Consider the following 22,421-nt stretch of genomic DNA (forward strand, 5'->3'; position numbering starts at 1 on the left):
TTATGGGGGATTCCCTTGTATGTTATTTGTTGCTTTTCCCTTGTTACTTTTACTATTTCTCTTTGTCTTTAACTTTGGTCAGTTTCATTAATATGTGTCTCAGCATGTTCCTCCTTGGGTTTATCCTGTATGGGACTCTTTGCACTTCCTGAACTTCGGTGACTGTTTCCTTTCCCATGTTAGGGAAGTTTTCAGCTATTATCTCTTCAAATATTTTCTCAGGCCATTTCTCTCTCTCTTCTCCTTCTGGGACCCCTCTAATGTGAATGTTGGTGCATTTAATGTTGTCCCAGAGGTCTCTTAAATTGTCCTCATTTCTTTTCATACCTTTTTCTTTATTCTGTTCTGTGGCAGTGATTTCCACCGTTTTGTATTCCAGCTCATTTATCTATTCTTCTGCCTCATTTATTCTGTTATTGATTCCTTCTACTGTATTTTTCATTTCAGTTATTATATTGTCCAACTCTGTTTGTTTGTTCTTTAAATCCTCTAGCTCTTTGTTAAATATTTCTTGTTCTTCTTGGTCTGTGCCTCCATTCTTTTTCTGAGATCTTGAATCATCTTTACTATCATTACTCTGAATTCTTTTTCAGGTAGATTGCCTACCTCCACTTTACTTTGTTCTTCTGGGGTTTTATCTTGTTCCTTCATCTGGAACATGTTCCTCTGCTGTCTCATTTTGTCTAACTTTCTGTGTTTGCAGTACCACAGGCTACAAGATTATAGTCCCTCTTACTTCTGGTGTCTGCCCCCTGGTGGGTGAGGCTGGTCCAAGAGACTTGTGCAGCCTTCCTGGTGGGAGGGAATGATGCCTGCTCACTGGTGGGTGGAGTTGGTGTTGTCCCTCTGGTGGACAGGGCTGTGTCAAGGGGTGTGTTTAGAGGTGGCTATGGTCTCAGGAAGACTTTAAGCAGCCTGTCTGCTGATGGGTGTGGCTGTGTTCCTGCCTTGTTGTTTATTTGGACTGCGGCATCCCAGCACTGGAGCTTAAGGTCTGTTGGGTGGGGCCAAGTCTTGGCATCAAAATGGTGGCCTCCAGGACAGCTCACATCAGTGAATACTCCCCAGTACCTTTGGCACCAGTGTCGTCCCCACAGTGAGCCACAGCCACCCCCTGCCTCCCCAGGAGACTCTCCAAGACCAGCAAGCAGGTCTGGCCCAGGCTCCTATGAAGTCATTGTTTTTTTCCCCTGGGTCCAGGTGTGCACGAGACCTTGTGTGCATCCTCCAAGAGTGGTATTTCTGCTTTCCCCAGTCCTATGGTGTTCCTGCAATCAAGCCCTGCTGGCCTTCAAAGCCAAATGTTTTGGGGGCTCCTCCTCCTGATGCGAGACTCAAGACTGGGGAGCCAGGCATGTGACTCGAAACTCTCACCCTGGGATTTCCAGTGGTGGTCAAGTGGTTAAGACTACATGCTTCCAATGCAGGGGACACAGGTTCAATCCCTGGTTGGGGAACTAAGATCCCACATGCCATGCAGCATGGCCAAAATTTTTTTTTAATTAAAAAATATAAAATAAAAAACAAAAAAACAACTCTCACTCCTATAGGAGAACATTTGTGACATAATTATTTTCCAGTTTGTGGGTCACCCAACTGGTGGGTGTGGGATTTGATTGTATTGCAAATGTGCCCCTCCTACCATCTTGCTGTGGCTTCTTCTTTGTCTTTGGAAGTAGAATATCTTTTATGGTAGGTTCCAGTTCTTTTCTGTCAATGGTTGTTCAGCAGTTAGTTGTGATTTTGGTATATTTGTGAGAGGAGGTGAACTCAGGTCCTTCTACTCTGCCATCTTGTCCTCACCCCCTCCCCAGAGGTGGAATATAGACTCAAGTCCATGTTACTCTCACCCCACTACCCTATTTTTTACTTCCACATTTCCTTGGGTTACATGATCTATTCTAGACTAAATTTTTTAGAGTTTTTCCTTTTGTTACATCTCTGGCTTCAAAAGGCCCCTCCCCATGTTTTCTCCCATGCCTCTTTCAATCCCTTGGAAAACTTAGATCCTTCTGTACTTTTTTACATTCTTCAAACTATCCTTATGCTTTGGGAGCTTTTTTTGTGGGGGGGAATGGGGTTAAGTAATATGGATTTACCTTTTTGTTTTGTGGTAATTATAGATTCTAATGGATTTGTGAAACTAGTGCAGAGAGATCTTGTATACCCTTCCCTTAGTTTCCCTCAAATGCTTCATCTTTCATAATTATAGTACAGCATCAAATCAGGAAATTTACATTGCTACAATGTGTGTGTATAGTTCTATACCATTTTATCACATGTAATCATCAACACAATCAAGATACAGAATTATGTTACCACAACAAAGATCTCCCAGATGCTACCCCTTTATGTTACACCCACCCCACCTCCTTCATCATCCTATTGTAATATGAATACATAACATCATAATCTACTGGTGTTGACACTTACCAGTTTGAGTGAAAAGTGTAGAAACACTTCCTCCTTTTAAGTCCTTTTACCTCTCCACATATAATATGTGTTCGGTATTTCCTCCACATACATTGAAAACATTGGACAATGTTATAATTTTTGCTTTGACATCAAACATAATTTAGAGAACACAGAGAAAAAGGAAATTTTGTATCTACCCATATTTTCACTCTTTCTGTTTCTTCCTTTTGGATATTCCAAGAATCCTTCTTTATTATTTCTTTTCTCTTTCAAGAACTTCTTTTACCTATTCTTTTAGAGTAGGTCTACTGGTGACAAATATTCTTGGTTTTTCTTTCATCTAGAATGTCTTGATTTCCCCTTCATGCTTGAAAGACATTTTTGCTAGATATAGAATTCAGGGTTGACAATTCTTTTCTCTCAGCATTTGAGAAACATTATGTCGCTTCCCTCTGGCATATTTCCTCTTATTATTCAACACTTTCAAGATTCTTTCTTTGTGCTTAGTTTCCAGAATTTTGATTATGGTGTTTCGTGGCATAGATTTCCCTCAGTTTTTCCTGTTTAGGGTTCACTCAGTCTCTCGAATCTGTAGGTTTATGTATTTTTTTCAAATCTGAGATTTCCTCCATTTAAAACACTTTTTCAGTCCCACTCTCTTCTCTTCTTTTGATTTTAATGACATGAATACTAGATTTATTGTTGCATAGGTCTCTGGGGCTCTGTTCATTTTTCTTGGTCTATTTTTTTCTGTATTGTTCAGAATGGGTAACTTCTATTGTTCCATCCTCACATTCATTTATTCTGTCTCTGTTCCCCTGCACTCTGCTATTGATCTCATCCACAAGTAGGTGGTGGAAATCCAGATTCCTCATGTGGTCTGACATCATAGGTGAGAGGGGTTCATTACTGACCAGCTGGAATAAAAGTCCCAGTCCTGTACTTTTCCCTGATATGAACTGGTTGGGGGTTTGGAGCAAAAATGGAAGCCTAGGCTCCCCACTCAACATTTGTTGTTAAGGGAGAAGATGGGCCTACAGGTTTTTTCCACAGTGTTTGGCTAGAGTAGGCAATTATTGTCTCAAAGGTTTCTGTCTTACTAGGCTGCCCTTTCCAAGATGGGCCTACAGGTTTTTTCCACAGTGTTTGGCTAGAGTAGGCAATTATTGTCTCAAAGGTTTCTGTCTTACTAGGCTGCCCTTTCCTGTCCTTTGTTTAGCCAGAACAGGCTTTTGGGAAGGCTTGGTTTTTCTCTGTGCCTGTGGGCATTTCCAGGTTGCTGGTTTCTTGGGCAACCATTCTGGCATTTATTAGGCAACAATAAAACCCAGGGTTCTCACCACTATATCATTTGTCAGGTCCTGAGAAACCTTGCCATTCTTCCCTCATCTCTTCACCTTTCAGAGTCGTCTATGATTTTCTCATAAATAATGTGTATAGTTTTTAGCTGTACTTAGTGAAAGAAATAGGGAGAAATGCATCTATTCCATCTTGTCACAGAGCCAGATGTCTGTAATGTCTTGCCTTTTCTTTTTAATGGATATGTATTTATTTTTGGAAACTTGATTTTATGGCATTGCATTAATGCTAATAGACTTAAAATATAAAACTGAAATGAGAACAAAACAACTACAAGGACCATATTACATCTCCTAAATTCATCATTTTTTTTCAATATCAATTCTTAATGCTGTCCAGATTGCAGTAAAACTGATAGAGTGAAAGACCAATATGATAATAACATATTCATATTGAATATGAATATTCATATTGAATATGTGAAAGACCAATATGAATATAACATATTCTGAGAGCATGCATATCAGGAGCTTATAATCATTAACTCTGCAATCTCTCTCTTAGGAAGTGATTCTAAAAAATAATTTAATAAACGTAAATCTATATAATAGTATCTACTTTAGAAAAACAATATATAGGCAGTCTAAATGACCAGCAATAGGAATATGACACAGTAACTTGTGATACTGAAAATGGTAAAACATTCTCCAAATATGGTATAATGAACATTAGGATCAAACATGAGAAACTGCTTTGATATAATGTTAAATGAAAAGGACAGAATACAAATGGGTATATATATTTGATTGTTTCCATGGAAATAAACTAAAAAGGAAAATGTAATATTAAAAGTAATTGTTAGGTTTAGTGCAGGGATAATGGATTAATTCATTTATTTAACAAACATTTATTGAGTACATACTATGTGTCAGGCACAGTTCTAGATGCTAGGGATACAGAAGTGAATTTTTTAAAGTTTTTTAAAATATTTATTTATTTATTTGGCTGTGCAGGGTCTTAGTTGTGGTATGCCAGATCTTTAGTTGCCGAGTGTGGGATCTTTAGTTGCAGCATGCAGGCTCTTAGTTGCAGCATATGGGATCTAGTTCCCTGACTAGGGATCGAATCCAGGCCCCCTGCATTGGGAGCATGGAATCTTAACCACTGGACCACCAGGGAAGGCCCAGAAGTGAATTTTTAAAATGACAAAAATTGCTATCCTCATGGTGTTTACTTTCTAATAGAGGGAGAGGTCACTAATAAAATAAATCATACATTATAGTTTCTTAGATGGAAATAAGTCCTACATAGAAAAATAAAGCAGGGAAAGAGGATAGGTGTATGGGGGGTGGGCAAGAGGACGTAATTTCATTTTAAGTATATGACTTATTTGTTTTACAAATTATTAATTCATGAATTTTTAATTTTTCAAAAATATTATTTTGTAACAATAGATTAAAGCACCATTATTTCAGGAAAAAATCATTAATTTCAAAATTTTAGACATTTTTTGACAAGAATAAAGCTAAAATTATCATTATGTTAAGAATAGAGAATATAGATCTATTGCTTATTTGTACATAACTCTATCACTGCATTTAATTCAAAAGAATATTTTAACCGTTTGTTTACTTGCTGTCTATCTCATGGGCTTGTATCTCTTTCCTCCATTTTTGTAGCCAAACTTTTGAAAGAACTGTCCATAATTATGGTCTCCATTTCTTCACACTTTCTCTATCCCCCAACTCACACAGTCTGGCTTGAACCCTCACCACATCACTAAAAGTATACTCACCAAAGTCTCTAACAACCTCCATGTCACTACAGACATTGAACATTTAAAACCTTAATTATCTTTGACCCCTCAGTAGCAGTTGGCAGTGTTAGCCACTCCTTCTTTTTGTCTCCTCGGTTTGATGACACCACAGTTTCTTGGTTTTTTCCTACTCTCTGGCCGGTCCCTCTCATCTTCTTTTGTGCTTCTCATCCTCTTCCTGACCTTTAAATGGGGATTTCTCAGAGCCCTGTCCTAATCGTCTCTTTTCACTACATATGACCTCCCTGAGGGATCACATCTGTTCCCACTGTTCTGGTTATCATCTACAGCTTATGACTTCTAAATCTGCACCTCCATATTCATGTCTTGAGTTGCTTATCAATATACCCTATTGCCTACTTGACATCTCTGCTTAGATATCTCCCAGGCACTTCTAGCTAAATGATTCCAAGGCTAAGCTCATCATATCCCCTATCCAACCAAATCTGCCAAAATTGTCTCTTGTCCCATGGCCCCTATCTTCAGTAAATGGCACCACCATCCCTTCTGTTGCCTATTCCAGAAAACTTGGGAGTCATGCAGGACCCCCCCACACCCACCTTATTTTACCCGCCACAGCTTGTCAATCACAGACAAGTTTATTCAACTTCTGTTAACCCTCAAATCCATCCACTTGTTTTCATCACTATTGTTACCACTCTAATCCATCATTGGCTTAAGGTATTGCAAAAAATCTCTAAACAACTGTCTTCCTCTCCAAGATATTCTCTATTCAGAAACAAGACAAATCTTTCTAAAGTGCCAATCATGTCCTGCTCTTTGTTAATCCCTTCAATTTCTTTACATTGCCCTCAGAATCAAGTCCAACTCTTTATCTCGGTTTACAAGGCTCACCTCAGTTTCACTCACACCTACCTCTCCAGACTTTCTCCTTAGAAGTTCATGCTCCAATCACATTGGCCTTTCTTTGTTCATCAAAGATGTAATGTTCTGTTTCAACTCTTGGCCTCAAACACGTTCTATCACTTCACACATACCTCCACCCACTATGATGTAACTTTTATTCATCTTGCAGCTCTCAGCATAAATAACATTCTTAAGGAAGGTTTCTTGTCCTTGAAGCAGTCTAAGTCTTAAGTGCTATATAGCATGCTGAATAGTTTCCATGCATGCTGAATTACCCCCTGTTTTAGCAGTTATCACATTTATCAAAAGTTACATATTTAATGTCTAGCCCTGTAGACTATGAGCTCTATGAGAACAGTAATCATATTTCTCTTGTTTTATTCCAATACCTTACATAATTCCTGGTCCATTGTAACTACTTAACATTTATTGACAAGCTTAAGGAAGGAATAAAAGAATAAAGGAAGGAAGGAGAAAGGGAAGGAAAGAAGGAATAACACTCATTCAGTCAGTCTTGGGTGAGACAGAGGAAAATAAATTTATTGAATTAATAAGATCCTTGACGCTTTAAAAAGTATTTACACATCCATTTCACATTTATTTATCATAACAACTCTGTAAGAAAGTATTATTATGCACTTTTTACAGTGAGGAAACTGAGGCTCATAAAAGAGGTATCATGGCTCATCAAGTTATATCTTGCATTTGGAATCCCATTTCCTTAATTTTGTTCTTGTCCAATTTCCTCAAGATCTAGCTGAAATACCACCTGCCCCAGAAGCTTCTCCCTTTCTCCCCAAGTCCTAATAGTATTATTTTCTTCATCTCTAATCCACAGCACATTTTATATACCTCCCTAGTGGTCTTTAGTACAATGCTCTTTACATTGTGCCTATTTATGTTTCTGTTTCATTTAAACCTCTAAAAAATAAAATTTTAAAGATATAATCCAGGTCATATTCATATTTATCACCCCAGTACCTAGCATAAAGTTAGATGCTCAATAACAATGTGTTACATGAAAGCTACATCTTAGATTTAGTCCAATCTCCTCAATCTACTACAATGGACAAATCAATCAGAGAAGTTTCAGATCTACCAAAAGCCACACAGCTGCATGCTACACCCTGCTTCTTTGTGCACCCTTCTCTACCCTTTCCATGCATGGAATATGGGAGGAACAGTAAAGGTGGAGTCCTGAGGTCTCTAGCTAATGCTACCACTTACTAGCTGTGTAAATATCCTAGGTTTAATTTCTGCATAGGTGATACAAATATCGGCTGTTTTGTAATGCTGGTTTCCAACAGTGTCTAGCACATAGAAATTTCAGCCTTTGACAATATTAAAAAATATTAATCAGTTATTGTTGAAAAAACTTCATGCTACAGAGTCCCAACAACCAACAATCCCTATAAGTCTAATATGTAAACAGAATTAGAATGAACTAAAATAGGCAGAAAACTTCTGAATCTTTCAGTTTCTCCACTTTGCTGCTAGGTATGCTGATTTTATCTCCTCAAGGCAGAAGAGCCTTGAGTGGCCATATATTTATTTGCATAATGATCTCTTAGTTGCTTCTTTTGCTTGTTTGCTTTCTACAACTAATTGATTACCCGACCCATGCTAAGTCCTGAAGGCATCTTTGCTTGGAATCAGTTACAGCCCTCTATGACAGGTGAAGACGAATGTTTATTTCACCTTGAAAATGTGAAGAACGTTTATTTTCCCAATTTGGTATATATTTCATCCAGGAAATTTAGGGCTTTTAACGTTTGTCATGAGGTAAGAATATTTCCAAGGCCTATTTGTAATATTAAAGTAGGTAAAGCCCCTAGACAAGAAAAGTGTCCACTATTTCTCCTTTTATTATGGTGGTTGCCCTGGTATTGGGAAAACTAGAATTAGGAAGACACTAGAGAAGACATGAGATCTGTATAGCATTTGTCAGCCTTGAGTCAGGACACTGTTTAGAATTCTAAATTGTGGAACTCCATAGGACCAGTAAAATCTAATAATCTGAGAGCTAAACAGTCATATAACTTCTTATGGTACCCTGGGTACATTTAGGATGATGATTACTGGAAGATAGGTTCTCATACTGGGAATGAACAAAGGAATGGAAGAAAGTCCTAGGCAGAAAGCACCAAAGGGACACACAGGATCTTCAGAACAAACCAGTAAAAAGAAGGGTAACAATTATGGCCTGCAGAGATCAGTGAATAAAATTCTAAAATGAAAGTTCTCTTTGGGAACAGATCGTTTCTGTCACATCCATCCTGTATATGCCTAATATCTATAGTGCATAGCACATTAAGGTGCTCAATAAAGTCCTATCAAGTAAATAAATATCCAAATGTCTTGCTTGAGGAAAGGGGAGTGTGAAGGAAGGTAAAAAGCTTTCCATCCAAAGTCAGGTTATGGTAAAGCAAAAAAACAGGGGAGATTAGACATATCAACGACTTGATTTACTCTGGTACCTTGTGCCTTATTGGCTTCAAGTACAACAAACTTGGTTCTGAAACTTTAAACTCCTTTTAGACGATTAGAGAAGCCCAGTGACTGGATAACAGAGGCTGCTGAGAGCCTGCCAACATTGGATAAGAATGCTAACTTAATTCTAAGGCATTATAATATAAATAAAAGGACTCATTAATATTTCAAAAGCTTGTCAAGAGCCCTGACAGAGAGGACCCAAACGGTACTCCATGAGAAACAAAACAAAACAAAATGAAATAATTAAGGCAAAAGGATTTTCAAAAGCACACAAAAAGAGAAGACTCCAGAACTGAACACTTGAGGAAACCAAATGATGATTATTGCTGTTATGTAAGATCCCAACACAGAGCCTGGTAAAAGAAGTACAATGTTATTTTAAGGCCCTTGTGAGCAGATCAACAGTGATATCCTTCGTGGACAAGGTTTGAAGCACCTATTATCCACTCAGGCCAAATTCAGAGACTCAAAGCAAAGACCTACCCCTTGTTCAGATCCCAATGTCAAAAGGAAACTGAGGAACAGCAGTATAGTTAACTTGATTTAGTGAAGTGAAAAACAGGCCCAGGAAGATATTTTTATCTTTTAATAAAGAGTTTTCACTATCATCATCAAATGCCTACACTTTTACAAACCTGAGCTTCTCAGCCCAGCATTTATAGAAAATTGCCAAGTATCTTTTCTACATAAAAGCACAATTCAATATTTATGAATTGCTAGCTTTCTATAAATATAGGTACTTGGAGATGATCTTCTCACTAGTCATTAATATTTGAACAGCTATCAAAGCTAGAATAATATTAACAATTCCTGGAATTTGTATAGTATTCTACATAATACTATCAATAATTGATGACATTTATTGAGCACTAAGCAAGTGCCAGGCACTTTACATGTAAATTCTCATCATGAATTCAGTTCAATTCAAAAGCATTCACTTAACATCTACTGTGTGACAGATGAATAACACCTGGTTTCTGTCTTTAAAGACCCTCATTTTGGTGCAATCAATGTTGAATTAATATATGAATGAATGGTTGAAGAAATTAATTGGTTTGAATGTCAGTGTAGGATAATAACAATAACACACGCTCCTCCCCGTACTATCTATGGTCATGAGAAAGTACTTAACCTACCTTAGCCTGAATTTCTTCATCTGTAATATAGGGGTATTTAAAATCTCCCTTGCAAAAATTTTGTGAGACTACTAACAGCAAATATTAAACATCTGCCAAAGAGTGGGCTCTCTCAGTAAGTGACAGTAGTTATTATTAACATCATTATCATCATCATCATCATTACTATCATTAAGTAATCCTATACAACTGTCTTCATCCACACTATAGCAAGGGGACAAATAGAACTTTAACATCCAAAAAACTCACATAACATCTATACAGAACACCACAACAAACAAGCAAACCAAGGGATATCTCCTAAACTGTAGCTCCCGATGTCCTCCTAGGTTACTGTACAATATGTATGCCCAGGTTAGAAAAGAAAGGAACGGGATCAACTTAATTATGCTTCCAAATATATCATGATAAAAAGCAAACAGAACAGGGAGTTTATCAAATAACAGACTGTACTTTCCTGCATAATAGAATGTTAGTGACTCCAAACATGGGACCATGTTTACTATTCCAACATTCTCAAAGAGCAATAGCTAGAGCCCAGATAATGGCCATCCAGAAACTCATCTAACTCTTCTTAGTGCCAGTGAGACTAAGCCCTAGCCATAGAGCAATATAAACTTGAGCCCTGCGTCAAATTCCCCAGTCAGAAGGAGGTCCCATTCTGTGGGTCACTTACCATTTTGGTCTGCTGGTAGATTTCACCATAGGGGCCATCCCATCTCTATAAAGACTTTTAGTTTTGCTGAAGTTAACAATGTTGAAAATGACTCTCTGAAAAAGAAAGAGGGAAAAGTTTATCAGAAGACTATGCTATTCAAGTTGTCACTTCCTGATAATTAGGAATGGAAGTAATAAGAAGGGTTATAGGAAACCATATGGACTAACTACCCACATAGTGAGGATAAATGGTGTTCACAGAAATTCAATGTGTTTCTGTTAGCTTATCTGCTAGCTTAACATAGTAGTTAAGAACACAGACTCTAGAACCTGGAAGCCTGAGTTTTAATCCCACTCTACCACTCTCAATGCGTGACTTTGCCAAGCTACTAAATCTTTCTGTGCCTCAGTTTCCTCATCTGAAAAATTGGGATAATAATGGCACCTAGAATTACTGATGTGAATTAAATAATTTAATAAATGTGCAGTGTTTGGAACCATGCTTGGTGCATAGTGAAAGCTATATAAGTTTTAGTTATCATTATTAATTGTGCCCTCTCTCTAGGCTTACCTAGAATTTCCATGGAAATGAATAATATTATAATTATAGTAACAGTAGTGCGTTTGAAGTTCAACAAAACTAAAGATAACAACTTAGTGCAAAATTGAAACTAAAAATTTTGTAACTGCTCAGCACCCCTTTGATTAGAACTAAAGGATATATGTCTGCTCCCCCTTTGTTATCTTCTGCTAGGGGCCAGGAGTACTGAGCTCAACCCTAATCTCAGTATCAATTTATAAGAGCACAGACACTTGGGTGAGCTCCTTCCCTCTCTGGTTCTCACTTTTAAAATTGGGGGAGTGGAATGTTTTAGATGACTAAAAGCCTTCCAGAAGGGTAGTATATTTAAAAGATATCAGGTCTTTGTTTTAATAAACAGCTTTGTCACAAGTGGGGAGGAGAGATTGGGAAAGAAAAGAGAACTGGGGTTAAAAGACATTAGATGACCACTGAAATAGTCCAAAGGAGAGAGGATGATGTTCAGGGCAAGGGCAGCCTGAATAGTCAGAGAAAATGAAAAGCTTGCAAGAGGTTAACCATAGGCTGGCTTTTCTATCCAGAGGCAGTGGAAGACAGAAGCATCAAAATCCATGTATTATTTCATTGAAAAAATGTTTATTGTGTGAGGTATTTATGTCAAGTGCCAGAAGTTTTATACACTTAATTTTTAAAAAATATTCTCTTATAATTATAATAAAAATATTAACATCTCCATTTTATAGATGTGGAAACTGAGGTTCAGAGATATTAACTAACTTGTCTTGAGCCATGCAATTAAAAGATGGAGAATTGATATTTGAACCCAAGGGATAAAAAAGTTAAGATATCCAAGATCTCTACCCTTGAGTTACTCACTAAGGTTCAAATGCCATAAATCTAACCAAGTCTGTTTTCCAAAATAAGGGCAAAAATAAATATAAATATAGTGGCAATTTTTCAAGCCTTTAAAATTTAATTTTCCTATAAAAATAGAAAATCAAAACCATTTCCTCTGGCCTCATATTTTGGACTACCATAAAATGATTTGTTCTATGAAATAAATTCTTAGGAATAACTCATGTTTTCCTTTCTCCTCAGAGACCTAGCCATTGACCCCATCTCCAGGCATTTCAGTTTCAGAACTCCTTTCAGTCATTAAATTAAGTCATCAAGAATGTCCAAGACTATTCCATTATTAATAACTTGGACCTGCCTGTTGTCAGTTCAATTACTTCTGCCAGGGTCTTGGCTACTGTCTGTTTTAAGAAAATCAATATCAAGGGGACAAATGGCCTTTGAACCTCACAGGGCTTAATCCCCCTTTTTTCTTCTGAGATTCCAGGTGTCAGATCCATCTCCAGTGAACCTGGAAGCCATGGTGCACTTTCAGGATCTAGACTAATGCTAAATGCAGGGGGAAATCTAATACAGAAATAATGTGCATATATGAAGTTGGAATAAAGAAATTAAAAAGTAGAATATTTATTGATCATTCATATCCTAATACATGCCAGAAATTTTCTCAGGTGTTTAAAATATGCTATATTATTTAGCTTCTCTATCCATAAACAAAAGTTATTTTAGCCCAATTTTAGACATGAGGAAATTGAATCTAATAAAGGCTACCTGGCTAACTCCCCACCCCCCGATCCCAGAACTATTAACTGGTAGAGCTAGGACTTAAAACTTAAGTGTCTGGACAATAAGCATGCCTTTTTTTTTTCCCTTTGGTTGCACGTCTTGCAGGATCTTAGTTCTTAGTTTCCCAACCAGGGATCCAACCCAGACCCTGGCAGTGAAAGTGCAGAGTCCTAACCACTGGACTGCCAGAGAATTCTTTTTTTTTTTTTTTATTATTAGTTTCTGATTTATAACAAAGTGAATCAGTCATACATATACATCTGTTCCCACATCCCCTACCTCATGCATCTCCCTCCCTCCCACCCTCCCCATCCCACCCCTCCAGGCGGTCACAAAGCACCGAGCTGATCTCCCTGTGCTCTGCGGCTGCTTCCCACTATCTATCTACCTTACGTTTGGTAGTGTATATATGTCCATGCCTCTCTTTCCCTTTGTCACAGCTTACCCTTCCCCTTCCCCATATCCTCAAGTCCATTCTCAAGTAGGTCTGTGTCTTTATTCCCGTTTTACCCCTAGGTTCTTCATGACATTTTTTTTTTTTTAAATCCCATATATATGTGTTAGCATACGGTATTTGTCTTTCTCTTTCTGACTTACTTCACTCTGTATGACAGACTCTAGGTCTATCCACCTCATTACAAATAGCTCAGTTTTGTTTCTTTTTATGGCTGAGTAATATTCCATTGTATATATGTGCCACATCTTCTTTATCCATTCATCCGATGATGGACACTGAGGTTGTTTCCAGCTCCGGGCTATTGTGAATAGAGCTGCAATGAACATTTTGGTACATGTCTCTTTTTGAATTATGGTTTTCTCAGGGTATATGCCTAGTAGTGGGATTGCTGGGTCATATGGTAGTTCTATTTTTAGTTTTTTAAGGAACCTCCATACTGTTCTCCATAGTGGCTGTACCAATTCACATTCCCACCAGCAGTGCAAGAGTGTTCCCTTTTCTCCACACCCTCTCCAGCATTTATTGTTTCTAGATTTCTTGATGATGGCCATTCTGACTGGTGTGAGATGATATCTCATTGTAGTTTTGATTTGCATTTCTCTAATGATTAATGATGTTGAGCATTCTTTCATGTGTTTGTTGGCAGTCTGTATATCTTCTTTGGAGAAATGCCTATTTAAGTCTTCTGCCCATTTTTGGATTGGGTTGTTTGTTTTTTTGCTATTGAGCTGCATGAGCTGTTTATAAATTTTGGAGATTAATCCTTTGTCAGTTGCTTCATTTGCAAATATTTTCTCCCATTCTGAGGGTTGTCTTTTGGTCTTGTTTATGGTTTCCTTTGCTGTGCAAAAGCTTTGAAGTTTCATTAGGTCCCATTTGTTTATCTTTGTTTTTATTTCCATTTCTCTAGGAGGTGGGTCCAAAAGGATCTTGCTGTGATTTATGTCATAGAGTGTTCTACCTATGTTTTCCTCTAAGAGTTTGATAGTTTCTGGCCTTACATTTAGGTCTTTAATCCATTTTGAGCTTATTTTTGTGTATGGTGTTAGGGAATGATCTAATCTCATACTTTTACATGTCCCTGTCCAGTTTTCCCAGCACCACTTATTGAAGAGGCTGTCCTTTCTCCACTGTACATTCCTGCCTCCTTTATCAAAGATAAGTTGGCCATATGTGCGTGGGTTTATCTCTGGGCTTTCTATCCTGATCCACTGATCTATCTTTCTGTTTTTATGCCAGTACCACACTGTCTTAATTACTGTAGCTTTGTAGTATAGTCTGAAGTCAGGCAGCCTGATTCCTCCAGCTCCGTTTTTCGTTCTCAAGATTGCTTTGGCTATTCGGGGTCTTTTGTTTTTCCAAACAAATTTTGAAATTTTTTGTTCTACTTCTGTGAAAAATGCCAGTGGTAGTTTGATAGGGATTGCATTGAATCTGTAGATTGCTTTGGGTAGTAGAGTCATTTTCACAATATTGATTCTTCCAATCCAGGAGCATGGTATATCTCTCCATCTATTTATATCATCTTTAATTTCTTTCATCAGTGTCTTATAATTTTCTGCATACAGGTCTTTTGTCTCCTTAGGTAGGTTTATTCCTAGATATTTTATTCTTTTTGTTGCAATGGTAAATGGGAGTGTTTTCTTGATTTCATTTTCAGATTTTTCATCATTAGTGTACAGGAATGCCAGAGATTTCTGTGCATTAATTTTGTATCCTGCTACTTTACCAAATTCATTGATTAGCTCTAGTAGTTTTTCGGTAGCATCTTTAGGATTCTCTATGTATAGTATCATGTCATCTGCAAACAGTGACAGCTTTACTTCTTCTTTTCCAATTTGGATTCCTTTTATTTCCTTTTCTTCTCTGACTGCTGTGGCTAAAACTTCCAAAACTAAGTTGAATAAGAGTGGTGAGAGTGGGCAGCCTTGTCTTGTTCCTGATCTTAGTGGAAATGGTTTCAGTTTTTCACCATTGAGGACAATGTTGGCTGTGGGTTTGTCATATATGGCCTTTATTATGTTGAGGAAAGTTCCCTCTATGCCTACTTTCTGAAGGGTTTTTATCATAAATGGGTGTTGAATTTTGTCGAAAGCTTTCTCTGCATCTATTGAGATGATCATATGGTTTTTCTCCTTCAACTTGTTAATATGGTGTATCACATTGATTGATTTGCGTATATTGAAGAATCGTTGCATTCCTGGAATAAACCCCACTTGATCATGGTGTATGATCCTTTTAATGTGCTGTTGGATTCTGTTTGCTAGTATTTTGTTGAGGATTTTTGCATCTATGTTCATCAGTGATATTGGCCTGTAGTTTTCTTTCTTTGTGACATCCTTGCCTGGTTTTGGTATCAAGGTGATGGTGGCCTCGTAGAATGAGTTTGGGAGTGTTCCTTCCTCTGATATTGTTTGGAAGAGTTTGAGAAGGATGGGTGTTAGCTCTTCTCTAAATGTTTGATAGAATTCGCCTGTGAAGCCATCTGGTCCTGGGCTTTTGTTTGATGGAAGATTTTTAATCACAGTTTCAATTTCAGTGCTTGTGATTGGTCTATTCATATTTTCTATTTCTTCCTGAGTCAGTCTTGGTAGGTTGTGCATTTCTAAGAATTTGTCCATTTCTTCCAGGTTGTCCATTTTATTGGCATAGAGTTGCTTATAGTAATCTCTCATGATCTTTTGTATTTCTGCAGTGTCAGTTGTTACTTCTCCTTTTTCATTTCTAATTCTACTGATTTGAGTCTTCTCCCTTCTTTTCTTGATGAGTCTGGTTAATGGTTTGTCAATTTTGTTTATCTTCTCAAAGAACCAGCTTTTAGTTTGGTTGATCTTTGCTATCGTTTCCTTCATTTCTTTTTCATTTATTTCTGATCTGATCTTTATGATTTCTTTCCTTCTGCAAACTTTGGGGGTTTTTTGTTCTTCTTTCTCTAATTGCTTTAGGTGCAGGGTCAGGTTGTTTACTCGAAATGTTTCCTGTTTCTTAAGGTGGGATTGTATTGCTATAAACTTCCCCCTTAGAACTGCTTTTGCTGCGTCCCATAGGTTTTGGGTCGTCGTGTCTCCATTGTCATTTGTTTCTAAGTATTTCTTAATTTCCTCTTTGATTTCTTCAGTGATCACTTCATTATTGAGTAGTGTATTGTTTAGCCTCCATGTGTTTGTATTTTTTACAGATCTTTTCCTGTAATTGATGTCTAGTCTCATAGCATTGTGGTCGGAAAAGATACTTGATACAATTTCAATTTTCTTAAATTTACCAAGGCTTGATTTGTGACCCAAGATATGATCTATCCTGGAGAATGTTCCATGAGCACTTGAGAAAAATGTGTATTCTGTTGTTTTTGGATGGAATGTCCTATAAATATCAATTAAGTCCATCTTGTTTAATGTATCATTTAAAGCTTGTGTTTCCTTATTTATTTTCATTTTGGATGATCTGTCCATTGGTGAAAGTGGGGTGTTAAAGTCCCCTACTATGAGTGTGTTACTGTCGATTTCCCCTTTTATGGCTGTTAGTATTTGCCTTATGTATTGAGGTGCTCCTATGTTGGGTGCATAAATATTTACAATTGTTATATCTTCTTCTTGGATCGATCCCTTTATCGTTATGTAGTGTCCTTCTTTGTCTCTTCTAATAGTCTTTATTTTAAAGTCTATTTTGTCTGATATAAGAATTGCTACTCCAGCTTTCTTTTGATTTCCATTTGCATGGAATATCTTTTTCCATCCCCTTACTTTCAATCTGTATGTGTCTCTAGGTCTGAAGTGGGTCTCTTGTAGACAGCATATATATGGGTCTTGTTTTTGTATCCATTCAGCCACTCTGTGTCTTTTGGTGGGAGCATTTAGTCCATTTACATTTAAGGTAATTATTGATATGTATGTTCCTATTCCCATTTCCTTAATGGCTTTGGGTTCGTTATTGTAGGTATAGTCCTTCTGTTGTGTTTCTTGCCTAGAGAAGTTCCTTTAGCATTTGTTGTAAAGCTGGTTTGGTGGTGCTGAACTCTCTCAGCTTTTGCTTGTCTGTAAAGGTTTTAATTTCTCCATCAAATCTGAATGAGATCCTTGCTGGGTAGAGTAATCTTGGTTGCAGGTTTCTCTCCTTCATCACTTTAATTATGTCCTGCCACTCCCTTCTGGCTTGTAGAGTTTCTGCTGAGAGATCAGCTGTTAACCTGATGGGGATTCCCTTGTGTGTTATTTGTTGTTTTTCCCTTGCTGCTTTTAATATGATTTCTTTGTGTTTAATTTTTGACAGTTTGATTAATATGTGTCTTGGCGTATTTCTTCTTGGATTTATTCTGTATGGGACTCTCTGTGCCTCCTGGACTTGATTAACTATTTCCTTTCCCATATTAGGGAAGTTTTCAACTATAATCTCTTCAAATATTGTCTCAGTCCCTTTCTTTTTCTCTTCTTCTTCTGGAACCCCTATAATTCGAATGTTGGTGCGTTTAATGTTGTCCCAGAGGTCTCTGAGACTGTCCTCTGTTCTTTTCATTCTTTTTTCTTTATTTTTCTCTGCATCAGTTATTTCCACTATTTTATCTTCCACCTCACTTATCCGTTCTTCTGCCTCAGTTATTCTGCTATTGATCCCATCTAGAGTATTTTTCATTTCATTTATTGTGTTTTTAATCGATGCTTGATTCATCTTTAGTTCTTCTAGGTCCTTGTTAACTGTTTCTTGCATATTGTCTATTCTATTTCCAAGATTTTGGATCTGGGAAATAGAATCTTGGATCAGCTTTACTATCATTATTCTGAATTCTTTTTCAGGTAGACTGCCTATTACCTCTTCATTTGTTAGGTCTGGTAGGTTTTTATCTTGCTCCTTCACCTGCTGTGTTTTTTTCTGCTTTCTCATTTTGCTTATGTTACTGTGTTTGGGGTCTCCTTTTTGCAGGCTGCAGATTCGTAGTTCCCGTTGTTTTTGGTGTCTGTCCCCCGTGGCTAAGGTTGTTTCAGTATGTTGTGTAGGCTTCCTGGTGGGGGGGACTAATGCCTGTGTTCTGGTGGTTGAAGCTCGATCTTGTCTTTCTGGTGGACAGGTCCACGTCTGGTGGTGTGTTTTGGGGTGCCTGTGGCCTTATTATGTTTTTAGGTAGCCTCTCTGCTAATGGGTGGGGTTGTGTTCCTGCCTTGCTAGTTGCTTGGCATAGGGTGACCAGCACTGTAGCTTGCTGGTCGTTGACTGAAGCTGGGTGCTGGTGTTGAGATGGAGATCCCTGGAAGATTTTCGCTGCTTGATATTATGTGGAGCTGGGAGGTCTCTTGTGGACCCGTGTCCTGAAGTTGGCTCTCCCACTTCAGAGGCACAGCACTAACTCCTGGCTGCAGCACCAAGAGCCTTTCATCCACCCGGCTCAGAATAACAGTGAGAAAAAGTAGAAAGAAATAATTAGTAGAAGAAAGAAAGAGAGATTGAAAGAAAGGAAGAAGGGAAGTAAGGAAGGAAGGAAGGAAGAAAGAAAGAAAGGAGGGAGGGAGGAAGGATGGAAAGAAAGGAAAGAAAGGAGGGAGGGAGGGAGGAATGAAAGCAAAAGGAAGAGTGAATGGAAGAAGAGAGGGAGGGAGGGAGGAAGGAAAGAAAGAAAGAAAGACAGGAGGGCGGGAGGGAGGGAGGAAGGAAAGAAAAAGAAAGTGGAAAGAAGAAGGGTGGGAGGGAGGGAGGGATGGAGGAAAGAAAAAGAAAGAAGGAAAGGAGGAGCGGAGGGAGGGAGGGAGGAAGGGAAGGGAGGAAAAAAAGAAAGAGCAGGTAAAGTAAAATAGAATAAAGTATGAAATATAGTAGCGTTATTAAAATTAAAAAGTAATTATTGAAAAAAAAACACGGACCGAAAGAACCCTGGGACATATGGTGGAAGCAAAGCTATACAGAGAGAATCTTACACAGAAGATTACACATACACATTCACAAAAAGAGAGCAGGGGGAAAAATCAAAAATCTTGCTCTCCAAGTCCACCTCCTCGATTTGGGATAATTCGTTGTAAAAAGAGGAAAAGGGCGAAAAGTCTGAAATCTTGCTAAGTCCACCTCCTTAATTTGAGATAATTCGTTGTAAAAAGAGGAAAAAAAAAGGGGGGAAAGTCTTAAATCTTGTCCTCAAGGTCCACTTCCTCAATTTGGTATGATTCGCTGTCCATTCATGCACTCCACAGACGCAGGGCACATCAAATGGACCGTGGAGCTTTAATCCGCTGCCTCGGAGGCTGCACAGAGAGATTTCCCTGTCTCTGCTCTCACAGCTCCCGGGTCTCAGCCTTGGACCTGGCCCCGCCTCTGCGCGTAGGTCGCCGGAGGGCGTCCGTTCTTCGCTCAGACAGGACGGGTTTAAAGGAGCCGCTGATTCGGGGGCTCTGGCTCACTCAGGCAGAGGGGAGGGAGGGGAATGCCCTCTCCTCGCGCACCAGGCAACAAAAGGGAAAAAAGTCTCTTGCCTCTCCGGTAGCTCCAGACCCTTTCCCCGGACTCCCTCCGGGCTAGCACTAACCCCTTCAGGGTCTCTTCCTGCCGCCAGCCCCAGACCTCTCCCTGCGCTCCGACTGAAAGCCGATACCCGAGCCTCAGCTCCCAGCCCCGCCCGCCCTGGCGGCCGAGCAGACAAGTCTCTCGGGCTGGTGTGTGCCTGAGGGCACCGATCCTCTGTGCCAAAATCTCTCTGCTTTGCCCTCCACACCCCTGTTGCTGTGCTCTCCTCCGCTACTCCGAAGCTTTCCCCCTCCGCCACCTGCAGTCTCCGCCCTCGAAGGGGCTTGTAGTGTGTAGAAACCTTCCCTCCTTCACGGCTCCCTCCCACTGGTGCAGGTCCCGTCCATATCCTATTGTCTCTGTTTATTCTTTTTTTCTTTTGACCTACCCAGGTATGTGGGGAGTTTCTTGCCTTTTGGGGGGTCTGAGGTCTTCTGTCAGCGTTCAGTAGGTGTTCTGTAGGAGTTGTTCCACGTGTAGATGAATTTCTGATGTATCTGTGGGGAGGAAGGTGATCTCCGCGTCTTTCTCTTCCGCCATCTTCCTCCGGCTCTGCCAGAGAATTCTTGAACACAGTCTTTTATTATTCTCCACCTGTGCATTTTTTAAAATGTTTTCTAGCTTACTTAGTAAGGCAGCATGTGCTTGTGAGAATCAAAGGTATTTAGAAGTAAGCAGTGCAGGAAATCTTGGCTTTCCATATTTTCTAGTTATTTGTCAGTTATTTACTCAAAATACATCAGACGAAAGTGTATCCATGAGGTAATGGTAACAGCAACAACTATAAAATAGCAACTTCTGAGACTTTCTATGCACCAAATTCTAAGTTAAGCACCCATAGTTTCAGTGTTTTGTGTATTAGAATCACCTGGATAGCTTTTAAGTACTAGAGATGCCTGGACTTCACCGCAAGCTGATATCTGATGCATTATCTCACTTGTTTTGAGGATAAAGAACTTTTTGAGACAGGAACTATTTATTACCTCTTATTTATGGATAAGACAAGTGGTATTGAGATTAAGTAAATTAAAATTACATAATAGTTAATAGTAGAGCTAGAATTTGAACCAAGTCTACTGACTCAAGAGAATAAGATCATTGACTTTCCAGATAGATATACCTGAGACTGAAATCCAGTTCCCCATTGGTTCTGTGAGCTTAGGCAAGATGATTACTCTTTTTTGATATTGATTTAAAAATCAATCTGGAATTCAGATGATAATACCATCCTAACAAAGTTGTTATAAAAATCTGTGAGATTACATAAGTAATCACCTGTCACATTGCATCGGGATAAGAATAGGTATTCACTATTTATTGAGATTTTCCCCCTTATCTTCAATGAAACTGGATCTTTTAGTTCTTTACAGCTTCCTTCCTTCCTTCCTTCCTTCCTTCCTGTCTTCCTGCCTTCCTGCCTTCCTTCCATTATTTATTTTTCTCTCTTTTCTCTATTTAAAATTTTAATCCAGGCTTCTTGTTTCAGTAATATGATGCTCTATATTGAAACTTTGCAAATGGTGACCTGTAGCACAAGCTCTCAAGGTAGCCATGTGTGAGGTCTGGAGCTCTGCCCATCCTTAGTAAGGGGGTCGTGGTGCTATGGAGGAGTACAAGAGCTCCATTCCAGGTGTAGGCCAAGGAGTGGTCCAGTGTTGCTGAGGGTGTAATGAGAAGCCTGCATGCAGTCCCAGACAGCAGCCTTGATTCTCTGTCTTCCCATATATCCAATAATTCTGTCCAGTCAGGAGTAAATTTTCTACTTAATGGTGTCCAAGTTAGTCCCAAGGACTATTCTAAATAGGCATGCACATTCTGCAAATTAGAGGGTCATCATTATTCTAAAATGTTTCATTATCTTTTTTTTTTTTTTTTTTTGTGGTACGCAGGCCTCTCACTGTTGTGGCCCCTCCCATTGCAGAGAACAGGCTCCGGATGCGCAGGCTCAGTGGTCATGGCTCGTGGGCCCAGGCTCTCCGTGGCATGTGGGATTCTCCCAGACCGGAGCACGAACCCATGTCCCCTGCATCGGCAGGTGGACTCCCAACCACTGCACCACCAGGGAAGTCCCATTATCTTAAATCATTGTAGTATTGAAAGTTTGGTTAGATTTTAACATCACTTGTTTTTCACAAGAAATTTCAACAGTTCAATTATGAATAAAAAAAGGAGAACTGTTAGATACTTTAACAGAATTTCATATGGCTTAAATATTTGAACAGTTTAAAAATTTTATCATTTTATTGTGTGAACAGTTTCTCTTTAATGGCTGACTCTTAAGACTTTGAATAGATCATCATTGAAAACTCTTGATCAGGAATTGCATATATCCATTTCAGAAGTCAAAACCTCTTATAAAAATGGAATGTTCATGGACAAAAACTCAAGTGTTTCAATTAAAAATTTGAAGATTAAAAAAATTTTAGCATTTGATATCCTCTGTATATATTTTTTGTTTCATTTAAAAATTATGTGTTAATTTTTTTTCACCAAGCTTCATATGGTCATCCTCCAAACATTCCCCAGGTACTCCAAAATTCAGCATAGATATCATCTTCCCTAAGTGTACACATATTATTTTCTCTATGTGCCTGGGTGTGAAAAAGGTTGGAAAATACT

The 22,421-nt window shown here is 38.6% G+C and overlaps 1 protein-coding gene across 1 annotated transcript in view; it reads right to left on the reverse strand.

The window, feature by feature from the left end:
- AGBL4 (AGBL carboxypeptidase 4) overlaps positions 1-22,421 on the reverse strand; it is a gene marked incomplete at both ends in the record, with an annotated part of 1,416,455 nt that overhangs the window by 727,052 nt on the left and 666,982 nt on the right. The window contains 1 exon segment of the mRNA XM_079697489.1: positions 10,703-10,797. Within this exon segment, the coding sequence (XP_079553615.1) occupies positions 10,703-10,797 (95 nt within the window).

This window comes from Hyperoodon ampullatus (assembly GCF_949752795.1).
Source record: "Hyperoodon ampullatus genome assembly, chromosome: 2".
NCBI lineage: Eukaryota > Metazoa > Chordata > Mammalia > Artiodactyla > Ziphiidae > Hyperoodon > Hyperoodon ampullatus.